General features: G+C 42.0%; 1 protein-coding gene across 1 annotated transcript in view; it reads left to right on the top strand.

Annotated features, from left to right (window-relative positions):
• The window catches only part of LOC105493385 (protein tyrosine phosphatase non-receptor type 11), a 101,537-nt gene extending 85,696 nt beyond the window's left edge, over positions 1-15,841 (top strand). Inside the window, exons 14-16 of the mRNA XM_011760975.3 lie at positions 8,109-8,221; positions 10,644-10,745; positions 11,773-15,841. Of these exons, the coding sequence (XP_011759277.1) occupies positions 8,109-8,221; positions 10,644-10,713 (183 nt within the window). The 3' untranslated portion in view covers positions 10,714-10,745; positions 11,773-15,841. The remainder of the gene's footprint in view (positions 1-8,108; positions 8,222-10,643; positions 10,746-11,772) is intronic.
• The last annotated feature ends 4,247 nt before the right edge of the window (positions 15,842-20,088 follow it).

Here is a 20,088-nt window from a genome sequence, read left to right as displayed (position 1 = left end):
AAGGAACCTGATTCCTTTTAGTGAAGAGTAGTAGTTTGAAACCAAGATCTGGGCACTGGATCTACTTGTTTGTACTGCTGCAACGTTCTTTGAATTGCCAATTAGCTGATCAATTACTGCTCTGTTTGAGTTCCCTCTCTGTAAAACCTCACACATGTGTACAGACAGTCCCTGACTTAAGATGGTTTGACTTATGATTTTTGATTTTATGATGGTTTGAGAGCAATATAACCATTCTGTTTTTCACTTTTCATTCAACACTTTATTTTAAAATTGGTATTGTGAGATGATATTGCCAACCTATGGGCTAATGTAAGTGTTCTGAGCACGTTTAAAGTAGGCTAGGCTAAGCTGTGGTGTTTGGTAGGTTAGATACCTTAAATGCATTTTTGACTAGTGATATTTTCAACTTACGATGAGTTTATTGGGATGTATCCCCATAAAGTCGAGGAGCGTTATACATATCTCTGTATAGTAGAGTGAGTTCCTTATACATTTCATCCAGTTTCCCCTGAAGTTAACATTTTACCTAACCATGATACATTTATCAAAACTAAAGCATTAACATCAATACATTGCTATTAACTAAACTCTAGAGTTTAATTGGATTTTGCCAGTTTTCCAGTGAATATCCTTTTTCCATTCCAGGATCCAATTCACGATCACACATTGAGTTTGGTCACACTTGTCTCTGTAGTCTTCTCCAATCTATGACAGCTTCTTAGGCTTTCCTTGTTTTTCATGACCTTGATGATTTCTTTTTTTTTTTTTTTTTGAGATGGAGTCTCATTCTGTTGCCTAGGCTGGAGTGCAGTGACATGATCTCAGCTCACTACAAGCCCTGCCTCCTGGGTTCACGAGGTTCTCCTGCCTCAGCCTCCCGAGTAGCTGGGACTACAGGCACCCGCCACCACGTCTGGCTAATTTTTTGTATTTTTAGTAGAGGCGGGGGTCTCACCATGTTAGTCAGGATGGTCTCGATCTCCTGACCTTGTGATCTGCCCGCCTTGGCTTCCCAAAGTGCTGGGATTACAGGTGTGAGCCACCATGCCCGGCGACCTTGACGATTTTTAAGAGTACTGGTCACATATCTTGTAGGATATCCCTCAACTTGTGTTAATCTTATGTTTTCTCATGATTAGACTTGAGTAATGGAGTTTTGGGAAGAATACCACAGAGGTATATTGTTAAGTGTTCTCATCACTTGGAGGTAAATGTTATCAACATGGCCTGGTGATGTTGAACTTGTCTGTTGGTTTAGTTAGTATCTGCCAGATTTTTCTCACTGTATAATTACAAATCCTCCTTAACTTATGATGGGATTACAGCCTGATAAGCGCATCATAAATTGAAAATATCATAAGTCAAAAATACATTTAATGCACCTAACCTACTAAACATCACAGCTTAGCCTAGCCTGCCTTAAATGTACTCAGGACACATTAGCCTACATGTAAAGCCTATTTTATAATAAAGTGTTGTGTATCTCATGTAATATGTTGAGTACTGTACTCAGAATGAAAAACAGAAGGGTTGTATTGCTTTTGCACCATCATAAAGTAAAAAAAAAAACCGTAAGGCAAACCATCATGAAGTTGGGGACTGCCTATACTCTTTTCCCCTTTCCCTGTTCAATTCTTTGGAAGAAAGTTGTTTAGTTCAGACCATAGTCAAGAGGAAGGAAATAAAGCTCCATCTCTTGGAGCTTAATTGAAACTGGAATGACTGGTTTCTACATAACTTATTTAGAGTCCCTTTGTAAGAAAGATTTGTTCCTTCTCTCCATTTGTTTTTTTCCATTATTTATATTGATAGAGACGCATGTATATTTATTTTATACCTTGGGTTATAATCTATTTTTCTTGCTCAAATTGTTACAGCTTTGGTCACTGGGAGGTTCTTCAGATTGGCTCCTGTGTCTTTTGACATGTCCCCACCCTCTTGTTTCTGAGTGCTTCTCTACTTTGGCATTACAAAAGATGTTCCAGGCTCCTCTTCTGTTGTTCCCTGCCACAGCCCTAGAATCATCCATTTCTATGGAGCCCTGGTTCCTTTTACTTTAGACTCTGGGGTTTAGAAACTAGTCTGGGTGTTGGGTATGCTCATTGCTGCTTCTAGGCCCTCTCAGCAGATAGAGCTAGAAAACATATGGCTGTATATGAATCCATGGATTCACATCTATCTATCATTGTTTTCTGTATCTGGCCATCTGTATATATATTAAGCTAAACATGAGTTCATACTGATGTCTCAGACTCTAATCCATTGCTGCAGGGCTCATTCTTGCCTTCCTTTTGCTTATTTGTGACTTCTTTCTCTAACAGGGAAAAACCCCAGTCTCATTATCACCAACCTATCTACTCATTTGTTCAACCCTGGTATAGGTGTAAAGTAGTTTCAGAATTACTAACTATACCCCTGTGAGAATTGTATTTGCCAACTAGGCACTTCTTCTTTGAATGAAATACACACCACACAGGGAGCATCTCTACACTTCAGCATGCAGAGATCGGAACAGTGTTCTCTCTGAGTGAATCATACTGAAGGACAGAAATTATTTTAAAAATTCTGTAATGGGTCAGGCCTATAATCCTGGCATTTTGGGAGGCTGAGGCGGGCAGATCACCTGAGGTCAGGAGTTTGAGACCAGCCTGGCCAACATGGTAAAAACCCGTCTCTACAAAATTACAAAAATTCACCAGGCGTGGTGGCATATACCTGTAATCCCAGATACTGTGGAGGCTGAGGCATGAGAATCACTTGAACCTGGGAGGCAGAGGTTGCAGTGAGCTGAGATTGTGCCACTGCACTCCAGCCTGGGCGACAGAGCGAGACTCTCTCTCAAAAAAAAAAAAAAAAAAAAAATTCCATGATAGCAGAGCTGGAATAGAAATGGGGTTGCACAGGCTGAATTTCAGTTGTTGCAACATTAAATGAGCAAGATTTAAACTGGCCTTGTGTGGCACTTGATATTCAGCTGCTCGTATTTTATTAAACACTTTCTTTTTGTTTGGTGTCTGTCATTCCTTTGAGAAGTATTTGAGTGCCTTTTCTGTTGCAGACATTGATTAGATGCTGAGGTTGTAACAGTGAAGAAGATAGCCATGGTTGTTGCCTCATGGAACTGAAGTTTTACCAGATGTAAAATTTGAATTAACATGAGACTGTGCCCCCATGTGCCCTATTGTTTCTTCACACAGCTTCCTTCATTTCCTTGTTTTTTTCATACTTGTTCATTCATTCCTGCATTAATTAAAGTAGGTTGTACTGTGCCAGGCACTGGCAATATTTAAGTAGTCGTGTTCCTGAAATGGAAATAAATCCAGCATGGTTGGAATAGAAGGAGTTGGGGTACAATGTGGAGTGTGATGGGGGGATTAGAAAAGTAAGCTGAGACCAGATTTTTTGTTTGGAGGGAGAGGTGGGGCTTATAGGCATATTACAGATTTTAGACTTTATTTGGAGGGAAATGGAAGTCATTGAGGAGTCTGAAGCAAGAGAATGGCATAAAAAGATCCTCATTTTAGGCCAGGTGTGGTGACTCACACCTGTAATCCCAGCATTTTGGGAGGCTGAAGTGGGTGGATCGCTTGAGACCAAGAGTTTGAGACTAGCCTGGGCAACATGGTGAAACCCTGTCTCTACCAAAATTACAAAAATTAGCTGGGCATGGTGGCTCATGCCTGTGGTCCCAGCTACTTGAGAGGCTGAGGCATGAGAATCACTTGAACCCAGGAGGCAGAGACTGCGGTGAGCCAAGATTGTGCCAATGCATTCCAGCCTGGGTGACAGAGTGAGACTTCGTCTCAAAAAAAAAAAAAAAAAAAGAGACCCTCATTTTGAAAGAGGACTCTGGCTTGAGGGTGAAGAATGGGTGGGCTCCAGGCTTGAGCAGCTGCAGGGGCCAGGGAGGAGCTGCTGCAGCGCTGCACGTGAGAATCCGTCATGGTTTGGTCAGAGTGGGTGGGACTGACAGTGAGCACAGAGCGAAGTAAAACCAGCAAGATTTCATGATTGGATAGTGGAAGGAATTGTGGTGTTTGTAGTCTTCAAATGTGAACCCAGAGTGCACTGGACAAGTAGTCTAGGCTGCTCTGTAACCAAGGCAAGTGTTTTCATTTTACCCTCTCTTCCTGCTCTTGGCCTTTGATTTTTTGTAATTTAAGGTTTATGAGTGTAATCAGTTACTTCACATGGAAAGATACTTAATACCAGATGATTTCGGAGTCTTGTGATCGATCCCTTCTCTCAATCTTGGTTGTGTGTCAGTTGGCAAGGCCATAGGATTTATTATGAACATTGCAGAAGGCTTGGTTACTGTGCTGTGACATTGAATTTGGGTGGAGATAGATCAATTTCAAATGATTTTCTAGGCCTCAGAAACACATTACCCTCTACTCCACAAACACAAATCAAAACAAAACAATCCCTATTCCCTGAGAATTTCTCTTGATCTATCACACAGCCTGTGCTGTCACAGTACTGAGACGAGCCCATCTGATTTGTGAGTCAGTTTTATTTCTTGGTCTTCTACAGGAGCTAAAAAGTTCCAACATTTTTTTTTTCTTGTTTTTTTTTTGAGACAGAGTCTTGCTCTGTTGCACAGGCTGGAGTGCAGTGGCGTAATCTCAGCTCACTGCAAGCTCTGTCTTCCAGGTTCAAGGGATTCTTCTGCCTCAGCCTCCGAGTAGCTGGGACTACAGGCGCGTGCCACCATGCGCCCGGCTAATTTTGTGTATTTTCAGTACAGATGGGGTTTCACCGTATTAGCCCAGATGGTCTCGATCTCCTGACCTCATGATCCGCCCACTTCGGCTTCCCAAAGTGCTAGGATTACAGGCATGAGCCACCATGCCTGGCCCAAGTTCCAACATTTTAATGCTTTTCCTTGGATTCCTTTGAGTCATTGAAGTAATTCCTGTTTCATTTATACGAATTATTCCACACTAGAAAATTCTGTTGTAATCACTTTATGTATTAATAGAAATACTGATTTTTATTTTCAAGGAAGTATTGAGTAGGGGGGGGAATAGGGATTAACTGTTAAATGGGTATAGAGTTTCAGTAATATAAGACAAAAAACTTCAGGGATCTTCTATACAGCAGTGGGTATATAGTTAACAATACTGCACATCTAACAGTTTCTTAAGAGGGTAGATCTCATGTCATGTGTTTTTAAAAGTTACTTTTTAAAAAAATTGAGTAAAAAAGCAGTTTTACTCTTCAGTTCCTATTTATTATAGATTTAAAATTTTTATTTTAAAAAGTGAGTTGAGATTTTTAAACCTCAGGATAAGTTTTATTTATTTTTTAAAAAATATTTTATTATTATTTTTTGAGAGGGAGTCTCACTCTGTCACCCAGGCTGGAGTGCAGTGGTATCTTGGCTCACTGCAATCTCCATCTCCCAGGTTCAAGTGATTCCGGTGCTTCAGCCCCTACAGGTGTGCGCCACCACACCCGGCTAAGTTTTGTATTTTTAGTAGAGATGGAGTGTCACCATGTTGGCCAGGCTTGTCTTGAACTCCTGACCTCAAGTGATCATCTGCCTTGGCCTCTCAAAGTGCTGAGATTACACGTACGAGTCACAGTGCCTGGCAGGTAAGTTTTAAAATAATGATCTCTGCTAGCAGGGCATGGTGGCTCATGCCTGTAAACCCAGCACTTTGGGAGGCTGAGGCAGAAATATCACTTGAGGCCAAGAGTTCGAGACCAGTCTGGGCAACATAATGAGACCCCCTCTCCACAAAAAGTAAAAAAAAGATTTGGCTGAATGTGGCATGTTCCTGTAGTACCAGCTATTGGGAGGCTGAGGTGGGAGGATTGCTTGAGCCCAGGAGTTTGAGGCTGCAGTGAGCTATGATTAGACCACTGTGCTCTAGCCTGTTTGACAGAGTGAGACCCTGTCTCTTAAAAAAAAAAAAAAAAAAAGGCCATGTGTGGTGACTCACACCTGTAACCCCAACACTTTGGGAGGCCGAGGCAGGCAGATCACTTGAGGCCAGGAATTTGAGACCAGCCTGGCCAACATGATGAAACCCTATCTCTACTGAAAATACAAAAATAAGCCAGGTGTTGTGGTGCACACCTGTAATGCCAGCTACTTGGGAGGTTGAGGCAAAGAATTGCTTGAACCTGAGAGGCAGAGGCTACAGTGAGCCCAGATCACACCACTGCACTCCAGCCTGGGTGACAGAGCGAGACCATCTCAAAAACAACAACAACAAAAAAACCAAACAAAAGTTCTTGCCAATTCTTCCATTTAATATTTAATTTTGAATTATATTTTATCTTTCTAAGGATTGTTTCTTATATAAGCAAAGATTTTTCAGTGCTAAACGTTTACGACTGCTATTCAGAAATGGTTATTTGCAAGTCTTTGTTTTAAGAAAATGGCTGTTCAAAAAATCAAAATAGTATATAAACCAAACAAAACATTTTTGCTTTGGATGTCTGTTTTGCAACTTCTTCCCTGCACTATAAGTTCTTACTGACTGCTTTATCAGTTAATAAATTGGTTTGGCTACTTTAACAGAGGCAAATAGTATTAGGCAAAAAATTATTTTTTATTTTTATTTTTTGAGACAGTCTCACTCCGTCACCCAGGCTGCAGTGCAGTGGCCTGATCTGGCTCACTGCAACCTCCGCCTCCCAGGTTCAAGTGATTCTCATGCCTCAGCCTCCTGAGTAGCTGGAATTACAGGTGTGTGCCACCACACCCAGCTAATTTTTGTATTTTTAGTAGAGACAGGGTTTTGCCATGTTGACCAGGCTGGTCTCGAACTCTTGACCTCAAGTGATCCTTCTACTTTGGCCTCCCAAAGTGCTGGGATTACAGGCATAAGCCACTGTGCCCAGCCCTATTTTTTATTTTTTAGAGATGGGTCTCGCTCTGTTGCCCAGGCTGGAGTGAAATGGTGCGATCATAGCTTACTGCAGCCTTCAATTCCTAGGCTCAAGCAATGCTCCTGCCTCAGCCTTCTGAGTAGCTGGGACTATAGGCTTGTGCCACCAGGCCTGGCTTAAACGCTTGTACATTAGTATTTGATACGGCTACCCTAAGGGCAATCCTATAGTGAAGTCAACATTAGATAATGATGCTCATCTGATGGATTAGATTTCCAGAGTTGGCTGTTTCCAGGTGCCTATAGGAGTAGAAAAGGGTGATAAACCATCTAACTAGATGTCCTACCAAATATAGTTCACTCCACATCCGAGATGAGACTGCATGACTGCCGGTTTTCTTTGCCTTTTTCCCCCCAGGGTATCATCAGAACCAAAAATGAAGTTTTAAAGGTGGGTCGGGTGTGGTGGTTCATGCCTGTAATCCTAGCACTTTGGGAGGCTGAGGCAGGTGGATCATCTGAGCTCAGGAGTTCAAGACCAGCCTGTCTAACATGGTAAAGCCCTATCTCTACTAAAATTTTAACAAAAAGTTAGCCGGGCATGGTGGTGGGCATCTGTAATCCCAGCTACTCAGGAAGCTGAGGCATGAAAATCGCTTGAACCCCAGAGGAGGCAGAGGTTGCGGTGAGCCGAGATCATGCCACTGCACTCTAGCCTGAACAACAGAGCAAGACTCTGTCTCCAAACAAACAAAAAAGGTGCCAGAGTTTTTTCCAGGGGCGAGGGGAGATACAATGAAGTGTGTTATTGTTTCTGATAAGAGTGCTACCATCTTTCATTCTTGTGTGCCATTTCTAATTGGGGTGATTTTATTTTCGGAGTTCCTTTCCCAGCTGTTTACCTGAAAAACCATGAAATGTGTTTCACATGAACTATGAAATGATTAGATGCTAATGTGGCAAAGAAAGTGTGAATTCTCTCTTAGAAACAGGGAGATTTGGTTCGGTACAGTAAATTGTTAATGAGTGATGCTGTGCTTTCAAAGTCTGTGGTTCAAAAGTACTTTTCACTCCTACTGTATATTTACCTTGAGAAGGTGAATCCCCTAACAGTTTAGTCAATGTATCAGTATTCTCAACCTGTCTATCAATTTTTTTTTCTTTCTCTCTCTTTTTTCTTTTTTTGGGCAAAATACCTTTTTTGCTTTTTTATCCCCTTAAAATATCCATTGTCCCTCACATGTGCACTCTTCTAAATTTCAGAAAAGCAAGAGGAAAGGGCATGAATATACAAATATTAAGTATTCTCTAGCGGACCAGACGAGTGGAGATCAGAGCCCCCTCCCGCCTTGTACTCCAACGCCACCCTGTGCAGAGTAAGTAGTACTGAAGGAAATTCTTTTTACCTGGTCATGGCGGTTTAAAAAGGTTTAAAAAACAAAAACAACAAAAAAACATAAGTTTGTAGCACATGCCTTTCACTGGTGCACGTTCCTGTTGCCTCACTGTTAGTGTGTCTCTGACTGGTGATATCTATGGATTGTGTTAATGCTATCTCAACCATGTTTTAATTTTCCTAAGCTGGCCAGGTACGGTGGCTTACGCCTGTAATCCCAGCGCTTTGGGAGGCCGAGGTGGGTGGATCACTTTGAAGCCAGGAGTTTGAGACCAGCCTGGCCAACATGGTGAAAGTCTGTCTCTACTAAAAATACAAAAATTAGCTGGGCATGGTGGCACATGTCTGTAATCCCAGCTACTCGGGAGACCGACGCAGGAGAATCGCTTGAACGCAGGAAACGGATGTTGCAGTGAGCCGAGATCATGCCACTGCACTCCAGCCTGGGCTATAGAGTGAACCTCTGTCTAAAAAAAAAAAAAAATTCTTAAACTGAAGGCTGATTGCTATGCTAACTAGGATTCTATGGGATTTTAAGTATATCAAGTGGTGGTTCTCCAAGAAGAATCTACTTTTTCTTTTGATGGGCTGGGGATTGTTACAAAGGAAGGTCATATGTCTTAACGATGTGTTAAGGCTCTTTGCAAAATAAAAGTAAATAAATTGACCACTAATGTGTCAGCCCAGCCATGATCCACTCATTTGCCACTAGTCAACAGAAATCTACTTTGGATGTTTAAACCAGGGGTCAGCAAACTATAGCTCGCAAGCCCAGATCTGGGCCATGGCCTGTTACAGTATAGTCTGTGAATGATTTTAAAGGGTTGTAAAATGAAACAACACAAAACAAAGACCCAATAACAAAACAAAGCCCGAAGAATAATATGTGACAGAGACGACGTATGGCACATAGAGCCTAAAATACTGACTCTCAGGTCCTTCGCAGAAAAACCTTCCTGACTCCTTATTTAAAACACAGTAGGAAAGCATTTGTTAAATTGATTATATGAATAGCAATTATAAGTTATTATTTTTCTATATATTCAAAAGTCACTTGTTAGTATAACATATACCTTTTATTTTTCCCTAAGAATCTTCTCTCTGTTTGCTTCTGATGTGGATTTTTAAGCCCCTGCAGATTTTAATATTCTATATAAATGTTTTAGGTGGCATATATGAGGTTTGTGTTAACATTTGCTTTCTATTTAACATTGAAATGAAATTATACAGCAGAGGTATTTTCTCCTTCAAGTTGCCAGTTCTTTCTGCCTTTTTTCTTTTCTTTCCCAGTGGACTGCCTGGGAAAATTGATATTTTAAATTGTTCTCTGCAATAATTTTCAATGGAACTGGAATGCCAGGGTTCTGAGTCCTTGCCGGAAAGCTTTTCCCTCCTGTTGGCATGACCGAATCAGCTGTCATGATTCCCTCAGTACCAGTGGCATGCCTGTGACAGACAGCCTGTCTGCCTTTCATTCCCGTCATCCCCCTTGTAGGGTTCAGATCTGGGATACACTGGCCCCCCTCAGCCTGGCACCCACAGCTGCTGGGTTCCTCACTCTCCTGGACTGCTCTGATGTCACCTCCCTGCTCAGCAGAAAGGAGTCTAGGATCTTGATGCTTTGGTCCTCCGTCCTAGGCCCTAAACCACCCATTGCCCTTCACATAACCTGAGCTGGGGCTAAATAGATCTGTCATCACTGTCTGCCTGCTCCTGTATTTTCCCTTCTTGGATCTTTTGCCTGTTCACATCCCTCTACTGGAAATTAATAGGATTTGTTCTATGTGTGTGTTTCCAACCATTCTTTACAGTGTGACTCAAATGCCTCATCCTACAGCCCTCCTTAAAACAACCTGCTTTCTGCCAGACACCAGGGAACATCAGGACTCGAGGCTTTTATTATACTTCTGTTGTTTTTTTGAGGTGGAGTCTCACTCTGTCGCCCAGGCTGGAGTGCAGTGGCACGATCTTGGCTCACTGCAACCTCCACCTCCCAAGTTCAAGAGATTCTTCTGCCTCAGCCTCCCAAGCAGCTGGGACTACAGGTGTGCACCACGACACCCGGATAATTTTTGTATTTTTAGTAGAGACGGGGTTTCACCATATTGGCCAGGCTGGTTTCGAACTGCTGACCTCTTGATCCACCCGCCTTGGCCTCCCAAAGTTCTGGGATTATAGGCGTGAGCCACTGCACCCCACCTTATTTCACTTCTGCTTCTGTAATTATATTGCTGTATGGCTATGTCTTCTCTCCCTGGGAGTATCAGGTCCTAGGCACAGGAACTGTGTCTGTACCATATCTGGTGCCCAAAGAATGTAGTATGTGTTTTATAAATATCATGTGAGCTTAAACAGCATGGTCTACATTTTTGTAAATGTCTTTCTTTTTCTTTTCTCTCCAGAATGAGAGAAGACAGTGCTAGAGTCTATGAAAACGTGGGCCTGATGCAACAGCAGAAAAGTTTCAGATGAGAAAACCTGCCAAAACTTCAGCACAGAAATAGGTATTTAAATGCAAGCGCTCTATTGGTTAATTGTTTATATAATTGGCAGTATTTTTAAGCAGGCAAGCAATTTGGGAATGTTTTAGCAAAGTGTACCATAATTGAGTTTTACAAACCAGGTTCCTTTTTCCTCTCCCTATACTTCTTTTTCCAAGATGGTTTTAGTTTAGAGTTCATTAAACATTAAAATCAAATACAGAATTAATTCTGCATGAGGCAAGGCTAGCACTTATTCCAGAGAAATGGCTGATACTGGTGGTAGAGTGCAGGTATCACTGTTCCTGCAATTTTTATTAGAGTTGGTTAACCCAGGCCGTGCTGGGGGATGATCTGTAGGTATCTGGGAATCACTGGGACTCAGCACTGGGTGGTTGGAAGTCAGGAAGCCTGAGTTCTCATTTCAGTCAGCTTCTGACCAGTTGTGTGGCATGGGGTGCTAGACCACCTGGCCTCCGACTGGGTCACCTACATCCCTTCCAGCTCTGCTGCTGGAAATTCATCTCTGCCATACGTCGCCTCCCTATCAATTACCTTTTTTAAGTGTGAGCCAAGTATGTGATGCATGTTTTAATGATAAATTAGAAACTTATCTGGGCATGGTGGCTAACGCCTGTAATCCCAGCACTTTGGGAGGCTGAGGTGGATCACCTGAGGTCGGGAGTTCGAGACCAGCCTGACCAACTAAAATAGTAGAGACAAGCCCGTCTCTACTAAAAATAGAAAATTAGCTGGGCATGGTGGCGCATGCCTATAATCCCAGCTACTCGGGAGGCTGAAGCAGGAGAGGCGGAGGTTATAGTGAGCCAAGATCGCGCCATTGCACTCCAACCTGGGCCACAAGAGTGAAACTCCATCTCAAAAAAAAAAAAAAAAAAAAAGTAGAAACTCAGTGTCTGTATTTCATGTCGAAATTCCACTTCAATGGGTAGTGTAGTTAAAAGCTTTAAGTCTACCTTAAAATCACCTAATGCTTTGTTAAGTTTTTAGATATATGTTCCTTAAAAACTCTAACTTATTTCTTCCCCAGATGTGGACTTTCACCCTCTCCCTAAAAATATCAAGAACAGATGCAAGAAAGTTTATGTGAAGACAGAATTTGGATTTGGAAGGCTTGCATTGTGGTTGACTACCTTTTGATAAGCAAAATTTAAAACCATTTGAAGACCACTGTATTTTAACTCCACAATACCTGCTTCCCAATCACTCATTTCCTCAGATAAGAAGAAATCATCTCTACAGTGTAGACAACATTATATTTTATAGAATTTGTTTTAAATTGAGGAAGCAGTTAAATTGTGTGCTGTATTTTGCAGATTATGGGATTCAAATTCTAGTAATAGGCTTTTTTTTTTTCCTTTTTATAACCTTAACCAGTTTAATTTTTATTTTTCCTCATTGCGGGGGATGATAAGAAGAAATGATTTGGGAAAATTAAGTAACAACATCCTAGAAAAGGAGAACAGTTGCATTTACCATCATGTATCCAGTCGTGGATAATTCATTTTGATGGCTTCTGTTTTTGGCTAAATGAGAATTAAGCCAGTGCCTGAGACTGTCAGAAGCTGACTGGTCTACCTTTGTATTGGCATTAAAGAGTCACAGAAAAAGAATCATAGATATTTATGAATTAAGATAAGAGGTGTGGCTTTTTTTTTTTTTTTTTTTCAGCCGTTGACCAATTACAGTTCGGCTGTTGACTGAGAAGATTGTGGTGGGAAAACGTTTGCCATATTTTCTTTGCATTTGAGTAATTGTCTTGTACTTAGAAAAAAGGCATCTATGAATGACCAGTGTTTTTGGTTGTCAAATGTTGCTGACAAAGTTACCCAAAACTTTAGTGGCTTAAAAAGCCCCACCCCCAACTGTTGTTTAATCTGAGCTGGGCTCAGCTGGGCTGTTCTTCTGCCAGCCTGCAGGTGGCCACTCATGTGGTCAGCAGGTCAGCGGAGAGACTGGGATGGCTGGGCTTCTCTCTCTGCCTGCAGTCCTGAGTCTCTCCTTCTCCGTGTAGTCTCTTTCAGTGGCCTGGCTGGCAGCGTAGCTCGACCTCTCACATGCAGCTCAGAGCTCCCAAGAGCTCAAAAGCAGAAGTGACCAGGCCTTCTGAAGACTTAAGTCCAGAATTGTCGCAGCGTCCCTTCTACTTCCCTCTGTTGATGATGATGATGATGATGATTTTTGCTAATCAGAAGAGAGCTGGGGTATGCCCTCTACTTACTAAACAAGTCACAAGCCCAGCTCAGATTCAAGAAAAGGGTGTGAAGTGGAGGTGCAGTTAATTGGGGGGCCACTAGTCTAATAGAGGGTCACAACCAGTGCCATGGAAAACCAAGGATATTAGCAAAAGTAGAAGTTGCTAGTGACCTTGGAAAGCCGAAGCTGCTTATAGTAACTGGGACAAGCTGAAAGTGAGACTGAGAAATGAAGAGAGGGCCTTCAGGAAGCTTCCTGAATGATTTCTGCCAGCCCTGAACTTATTTTTGGAACCAGCACTTGGGAAAACTGATCTTGTGAGGATGGATGTGTTTAGAGACACAGGGCTTTTGAAAGCAGCACAACCCCACTGGGCATCCCCAGACTTGGGAAATGTGACTCTTTCTTAATGCCACTGTTTTTTAGTCAGGCCACACTAAGAAGGAACAGCCCTAACAGGCCTCCAGCCAGGCTGAACGAGCTCATTTTTGTTTTAGCCAACCAGTAAGATTTGCTAATGTTCTACCTTAAGTGCCTTCTCCAAAGACATCCCTCTTTGCCTCATATGTTGAATCATCATTCAGTGTGGATATTTCAATGAAAATATCATTGGTTGACTTTTGTGACGGTAATAATGCTATGGCATCTTTGCCGTGAAGTTATGGTCTCCTTGGATTCTTCTGACTTTGGCTCCTAAAAGGAAGGCCTAGATCCAGCCCTGGTAGTAGTTCCTTTCTGAGGTCTCTCAGTCCTTTGAGACTCTGAGGTAGTTTGGCTGCCATTCTCACTGACAAAATATGTATCAGCCCCCACCCCCGCCCCCCAATATTCATTGAATTTTGAATTGCTTCAGAACACAGGTGTGGCCTGAAGGGATTCCCTTATTAGGGAAAGGTGACTGCTGTTTTCTAGTCAAACTTGTACAGAAAAAGATTCCAGTTCAGTATTTGCAGCAAGACACTTGAATCCTGTTCTTTTTATTGCATTGTTACATTGACTCATTCTCCATTTTGCTTTGGTTTTGTCTTGACTCGACTTTGGGGGTAAAGTCTTTCACCAGCACACAAGAGTTTGATTGTACAAATGTATCTTCCACATTAACATCTCTGCCTGTTGCTTAAGACCAGTTGCTTTTATACTCAGAATGGAAATACCTGATCTTGGCTAGCTTGCTTTGTTATAAGAGATTGATTTCATTTAGATTTCCCTCCACGAAATCAGCAGACTGTCATGTTCTTATGTGAACTTAGGCCAAGGCCAGAGTGATCATAGTCCCTAGGTTGCTAAGGCTTATGATGTGTTTGGTAAAAGATGATCGCAGGTTCTCAGACGAGTTTACTTTACATGAGGTGGAATGAGGCCGAGAGGCTGGGATGATGGAGAAAGCTCAAGGTGCAGGTTTAAAAAAAAGTTGTGGAAATGAAAGTTCCAAAGAGGTGGTTTCTGAGGAAGTCAGAGAGCCCAGGGCCAGAGCAGTCAGTAGTGGGTGAACGAGGTTATTTGGAAAGTCGATGTGACAGACACATGGATACCATCTACTTCTAGGTTGCTGGTAGGTATTAAATATGCACAATATTCCATAGCTCACTGAGGATTTTAAAATTATAAGCATAGGATTTTATATTTTGGGGTAAAAGAGTTATGTGGCACATGGTATTGGGGTTTTAAAAAAAAGCTGAATTTCACAGTCTTAATAACTTAAAAAAAAAAAAAAACCTAAAAGGCGCTTCATGTGTAGTGTGTGGCCCTTCTGAAACTTACGGTCATCTCTCCCACTGAAACCAAGGTCTTTTCAAATGTAGCTAAATGGGGAGGAGAAGACGTGGGTAGGACTTTCTTGGTGTGTGTGCATTCTTTAAAGAGCCCAGTTGCTTCGGGGAAACAGCCAGGAAAATGGTCAAGATTATTTTTAGAGGTTATTTTATTGGGGATTTTAAGAACTAATAACATCTTGAGTTATTTTTAATTGAGGGGGCTGTGGAAAGGTTTGCAATTGTGAAGTGTTTTGTTGTAGCTTAGTGTCCATAAGGGAAACTTAGACTGTAGACATAACTACAAAGCCAGTGCAGTTTTCGTTCTCTGTATGTTGTTGGGGGAATCAAGTTTTACATATAGCAAGCACATGGCCTCCCTGATGTCAGGATGCCTTTGTTAGGATCTGTATTTGCCCTTAATTTTGTTGAAATCTTTTTTCCTTCTTCCTCTTGAAAAGTTCCAAAATATAGTTTATTGTATCTTTCATCACTAAAAATTTGTTCCTTTTTCACTATGGGCAGTTCACACAAGGCAAAAACTATTGAACAGTTGGTTTTAGTGTGTTGTATAACTTTGCTGTATATCAAACTAATTTTGACAAGTTTTCATCCTAAGCCTCAAATCATGTAATTAATAATTTGCCTGTTTATTTATGACCTAATTGTGATTCTTTTATTAATAAAAGCTAATGGGAAAAGGATCCCTGATTAAGCTGATGACTAGACCTACAATTAATTTTCCTGCAGTATATGAAGTATTGTACCAGAGTATTAAAAGATATGTAATATTTTATTGATAAATCTATCCTTTAAAAGGAATACGTTTTAGGATGTCATCATTTTGATGTGAATCATGTAAATGTTGATAATATGCTGTTTATTATACATTTAGTGTTTCAAGAGATTCACTTAATTGCCTTTTTGCCCACGTATATTATGTAGTCTATTTGCAACTGTTTTTTAAAGAATGACATTAAAAGAATAGTTTATGTAGAGAAACATTAGTGGATGTTAATTGTCTCCCCACCTATATTTATGGGTGTTAGCGCAACTGCTTTGCTAGTTGCAAAGCTGTATTATCAGAGTAAAAGTGTATTTGTAAACTGTATGGGAACTAAAAATTAGGAATAAAACCATTTTCTTATATGATTGCATTTGTCGTTTGCTTCATCAGAAATGTCCGGGAAAAAAATGGGATTATTGGTCACTCCACCTCTCACACTGGCAAAATACTGACATTTAGCAGCTCTTACCTAGAGTAACTTGGAATACAGAATAAAGGCATGAGTTCCTCAAGAATTCATTGAGAGTTTCCTGTAGAAATAGCATTGGGAGATAAGGAGTTCTATTTGGGAGAACTTATGAGTAAATCAAGAGTAAAAAGTGTAGTCTGTGTAAAGTATAGAAGAAATGCTGGGTGTGGTGGTGCCCCTCTGTAATCTCAGCTACTTGGAGGCTGAGATGGGAGGATTCCTTGAACCCAGGAGCCCAGAAGTTTGAGACCAGTCTGGGTAACATAGTGAGACCCTTTCTCACCCATTCTCACTGCATCCCCCCAAAAAATACATATGTGTGCGCACACACACACACACATACACACACACACACACACACACAGAGGAAATTGTTAGAAAACACACAGAACTGAATGTAAGTAGTATTAGGTGGGGATAAGAAGTAAAGGGATGGTAAGGAGGCTTGGAGGAGGAGTAAATTATCTGCTATGGCACATCAGCTCTTCCTTTAGAGTAGGTTTAGATTACATATCAACAGAGCCACTTTCTTCTGACAACAATGTGCACTGACATGGGCAGAAAGAAGCCATTTTATAGATAGCAAAACAAGTGGTTATTCTTTATTATAAATATAAGGAATGATTTGGATTACTTATTTATACTGTAAAATACTATGACCCCCCTCTCAGTCTCATCTGAATTGTTTAATACATCTAATCAGATCTAGCTGGTTTAGTTTGTTAGTCCTGTCACCTGTCCATTCAGAAATACAGAGCATGGTCCAGGCGCAGTGACTCACGCCTGTAATCCTAGCACTTTGGGAAGCCAAGATGGGCGGATCACTTGAGGCCAGGGGTTCGATATCAGCCTGGCCGACATGGCGAAACCCCACCTCTACTAAAGATACTAAAATTAGTTGCTCCTGGTGGCGCATGCCCGTAATCCCAGCTACTTGGGAGGCTGAGGCATGAGAATTGCTTGAGCCCAGGAGGCAGAGGTTGCAGTGAGCCAAAATTGCACCACTGCACTCCAGCCTGGGTGACAGAGTGAGACTCTCTCGAAAGAATAAATAAATAAAAATAACAGAGTGCCTTCAAAATACCAGGCACTACACCTGTGCCCTGGGGAGGAACGCTGCCCGAAACAACCTGATGGGATGCCTGTCTACCAGGGAGGTAGACCTTGCACACGTCAGAAGGCAGTTCCTGAAGCTGCCCAGAGCCAAGACAAAAGACAGAAGTGAGACAACTAGTTCCAAACAAGATGAGAGCCATGAAGAGGGGCTAAGAGTGTGTATCGCGCTGGAGGATTACTGCGGGGTTTTCAAAATACTGTTTGGTGATTACCCTTGGGTTTCAGAAGAGGTGCCGTATACAATATTGCTTGGAGACACCTCATTCCACATAATACTTCTTGAGGTCCTGGATCACATGTTAGAGGGCAGTGACAATATCTTGTCCTTGGTCATGCCGTGAAAGGACCTTCTGTTTGTGTAGTTCCTACTCACAAGAAGAGTTTCCAAGAAAATGAGTACATTAAAGGCAGAGCCGGAATCCCTGCAACAAATCATGCGGAGAGATAAGGGTTTATTCAACGTGATCATCTTGTGAATGAAAAAGCTTCCGGTGTGAGGGTCTACTGTTGGCTCATATGACATGTATCCTTTCATCCCTCTCTTCTCTTTGCCTCTATGACGGAGTAGCAAAAAGGGGACTGTGACCTCAAGTGAATGGTTTGATTTTGCAGGTGCTGTTCTTTTTCCCCTAGGAACTAGCTAAGTTTCCAAACACTGAATTTGCAAATGGGATGAGCCAGAAATAGAGATTTGCTATTTTGTCAGTGGTGACAGTTAGCAGTGAGCTGATGATATTCAAGTCACTGGAGGTCAGACCATTTAGATCCTCAAATACCATCATGATATAAAATATAGCTACTGAAATAAGGGTTACAAGAAAGCAATAACTGCAAATCTGTGAGCAGTTTACGGACAAAGGAATTATATGTGATGCGCAGACATGTTGTCATTTCTACCTGGTAAGACCATAGATACACTGAACTAAACAGAGTTTGTTTGGGATCTAAATTTTCCATTTGGCAAAGATTAAATCCCCAATAAGGGTTAGGCACCGGGAAGCAGATGAAGAAAATATTTCACGCATCTGAGGAGCTCAGTGTAGTCAGGGAGACATGTATATTCAAATATTTGTCATTTGATTAGAATAGACAATGATAAGATTATTAACTTAAATTGATGGTTGCAAACAGGAGTGAATTATAGTGAGGTTAGAATTCAGAGAACCTGAGCTTACTCTGCCCCCCAGGTTGGAATGCAGTGGTGGAATATCAACTTGCTGCAACCTCTCCCTCCCAGATTCAAGTAATTCTCTTGCCTCAGCCTCCTCAGTGGCTGGAATTACAGGCATGCACCACTACACCAGGCTAATTTTTGTATTTTTTTAGTAGAGATTGAGTTTCACCATGTTGGCCAGGCTGGTCTCAAACTCCTCACCTCAGGTGATCCACCTGCCTCGGCCACCCAAAGTGCTGGGATTACAGGCGTGAACCAGTGAGCCACTGCGCCCTGTGCCCCGCCCCCCCCCCCGCCTCTCTGTCCTCTCTCTTTTTGACACAGGGTCTTGCTGTGTTGCCCAGGCTGGAGTGCAGTGGCGCTATCTTGGCTCTGCAACCTCTGCCTCCCAGGTTCAAGCAATTTTCATGCCTCAGCCTCCCGAGTAGCTGAGATTGCAGGCGCAAACCACCACGTCTGGCTATTTTTGTTTGCATATTTTGTAAAGAAAGGGTTTTGCCATGTTGGACAGGCTGGTCTCGAACTTCTGAGCTCAAGTGATACATCCACCTTGGCCTCCCAAAGTGTTGGGATTATAGGCGTGAGCCACTGCACCCAGCAACATTTCTCTTTAAAGTGAGGCTGAGCGTCTTTCCATGTGGTTTTCACGTGATCTGGGAATTCTTCATGTCTCTTGGCATTTTTGCCTATTGAATTCTGGTTCTGTCTTGTTTTGAGTTTAGGAATAAAGATATTTTATTATTATTATTATTATTATTTCAGACAGGGTCTCACTTCGTTGTTTAGGCTGGAGTGCAGTGGTGCAATCTGGGCTCACTGCAACCTCTGCTTGCCAGGCTCAAGTGATCCTCCCACCTCAGCCTCCTGAGTAGCTGGGACTATAGGCATGTGCCACCAAACCCAGCTATTTTTTTTTTAAATTTTTTTGTGGAGATGGTGTCCCACTATATTCTCCAGGCTGGTTTTGAACTCCTTGGCTCAAGCAAACCTCCTGTCTTGTAATCCCGCCAAAGTGCTGGGATTACAGGTTTGAGTCACTGTGCCCAGCCAAGATATTTAATTCTTTACAACTGACTGCCATGACTGGACTTATTGATCAGTAGGATCAATTTCAATCAAATGCCCTTCTATAGGTGCATGTGGGATAGCTACCCTTTATGTGTGAGTTGCAGTTTTGGCCTTGCTGTGACTATAATTCTCAGTGGGGATGGGGAGAACAGCCTGGGAAATGCATTCTCAGCACTCCCAGGATGCTGAAACCTTGTCTCAGCCACCATGTGAGACCAGTCTTAATTATCCTGGTGAGTGAGTTGAGAATTATTTCAGATTTTCTTTCGTATTCAAAACTACCAAGCAGTATGCGTGCATGCACCCATTCAAGCACTTTTTAATGCATACGATGAACCAGGCATTGGGCTAGGTGCTCTGAGGAATATAAAATAAATACTTGTCTTAATCCCTGTCTGAATGGACTTTATGGCCCATTTAGGGAGAGGAGACACACACAGGCTGAATACAAGATGAAAAACAAAACAGCTATGGAGGGAGCCTGGACCAAGACCTTAAGACGAAGGATTGAAGGAAATAATTCCTTTAATTTACTGACAATTAGGTGCCAAACACTGTCAGCGGGCTTATAGAGTGATATGGTTTGGCTCTGTGTCCCCACCCAAATCTCATCTTGACTTGTAATCCCTACACGTTGAGAGAAGGACGTGGTGGGAGGTGATTGGATCAAGGAGGCGGTTTCCTTCATGCTGTTCTCATGATAGTGAGTGAGTTCTCCTGAGATCAGATGGTTTAAAAGTGTGGCACTGGCTAGGCGTAGTGGCTCATGCCTGCAATCCCAGCAC

This window comes from Macaca nemestrina, chromosome 10 (assembly GCF_043159975.1).
Source record: "Macaca nemestrina isolate mMacNem1 chromosome 10, mMacNem.hap1, whole genome shotgun sequence".
NCBI lineage: Eukaryota > Metazoa > Chordata > Mammalia > Primates > Cercopithecidae > Macaca > Macaca nemestrina.
The sequence above is the reverse complement of the archived record's forward strand: the minus strand, read 5'-3'. Positions and strand labels throughout refer to the sequence as shown.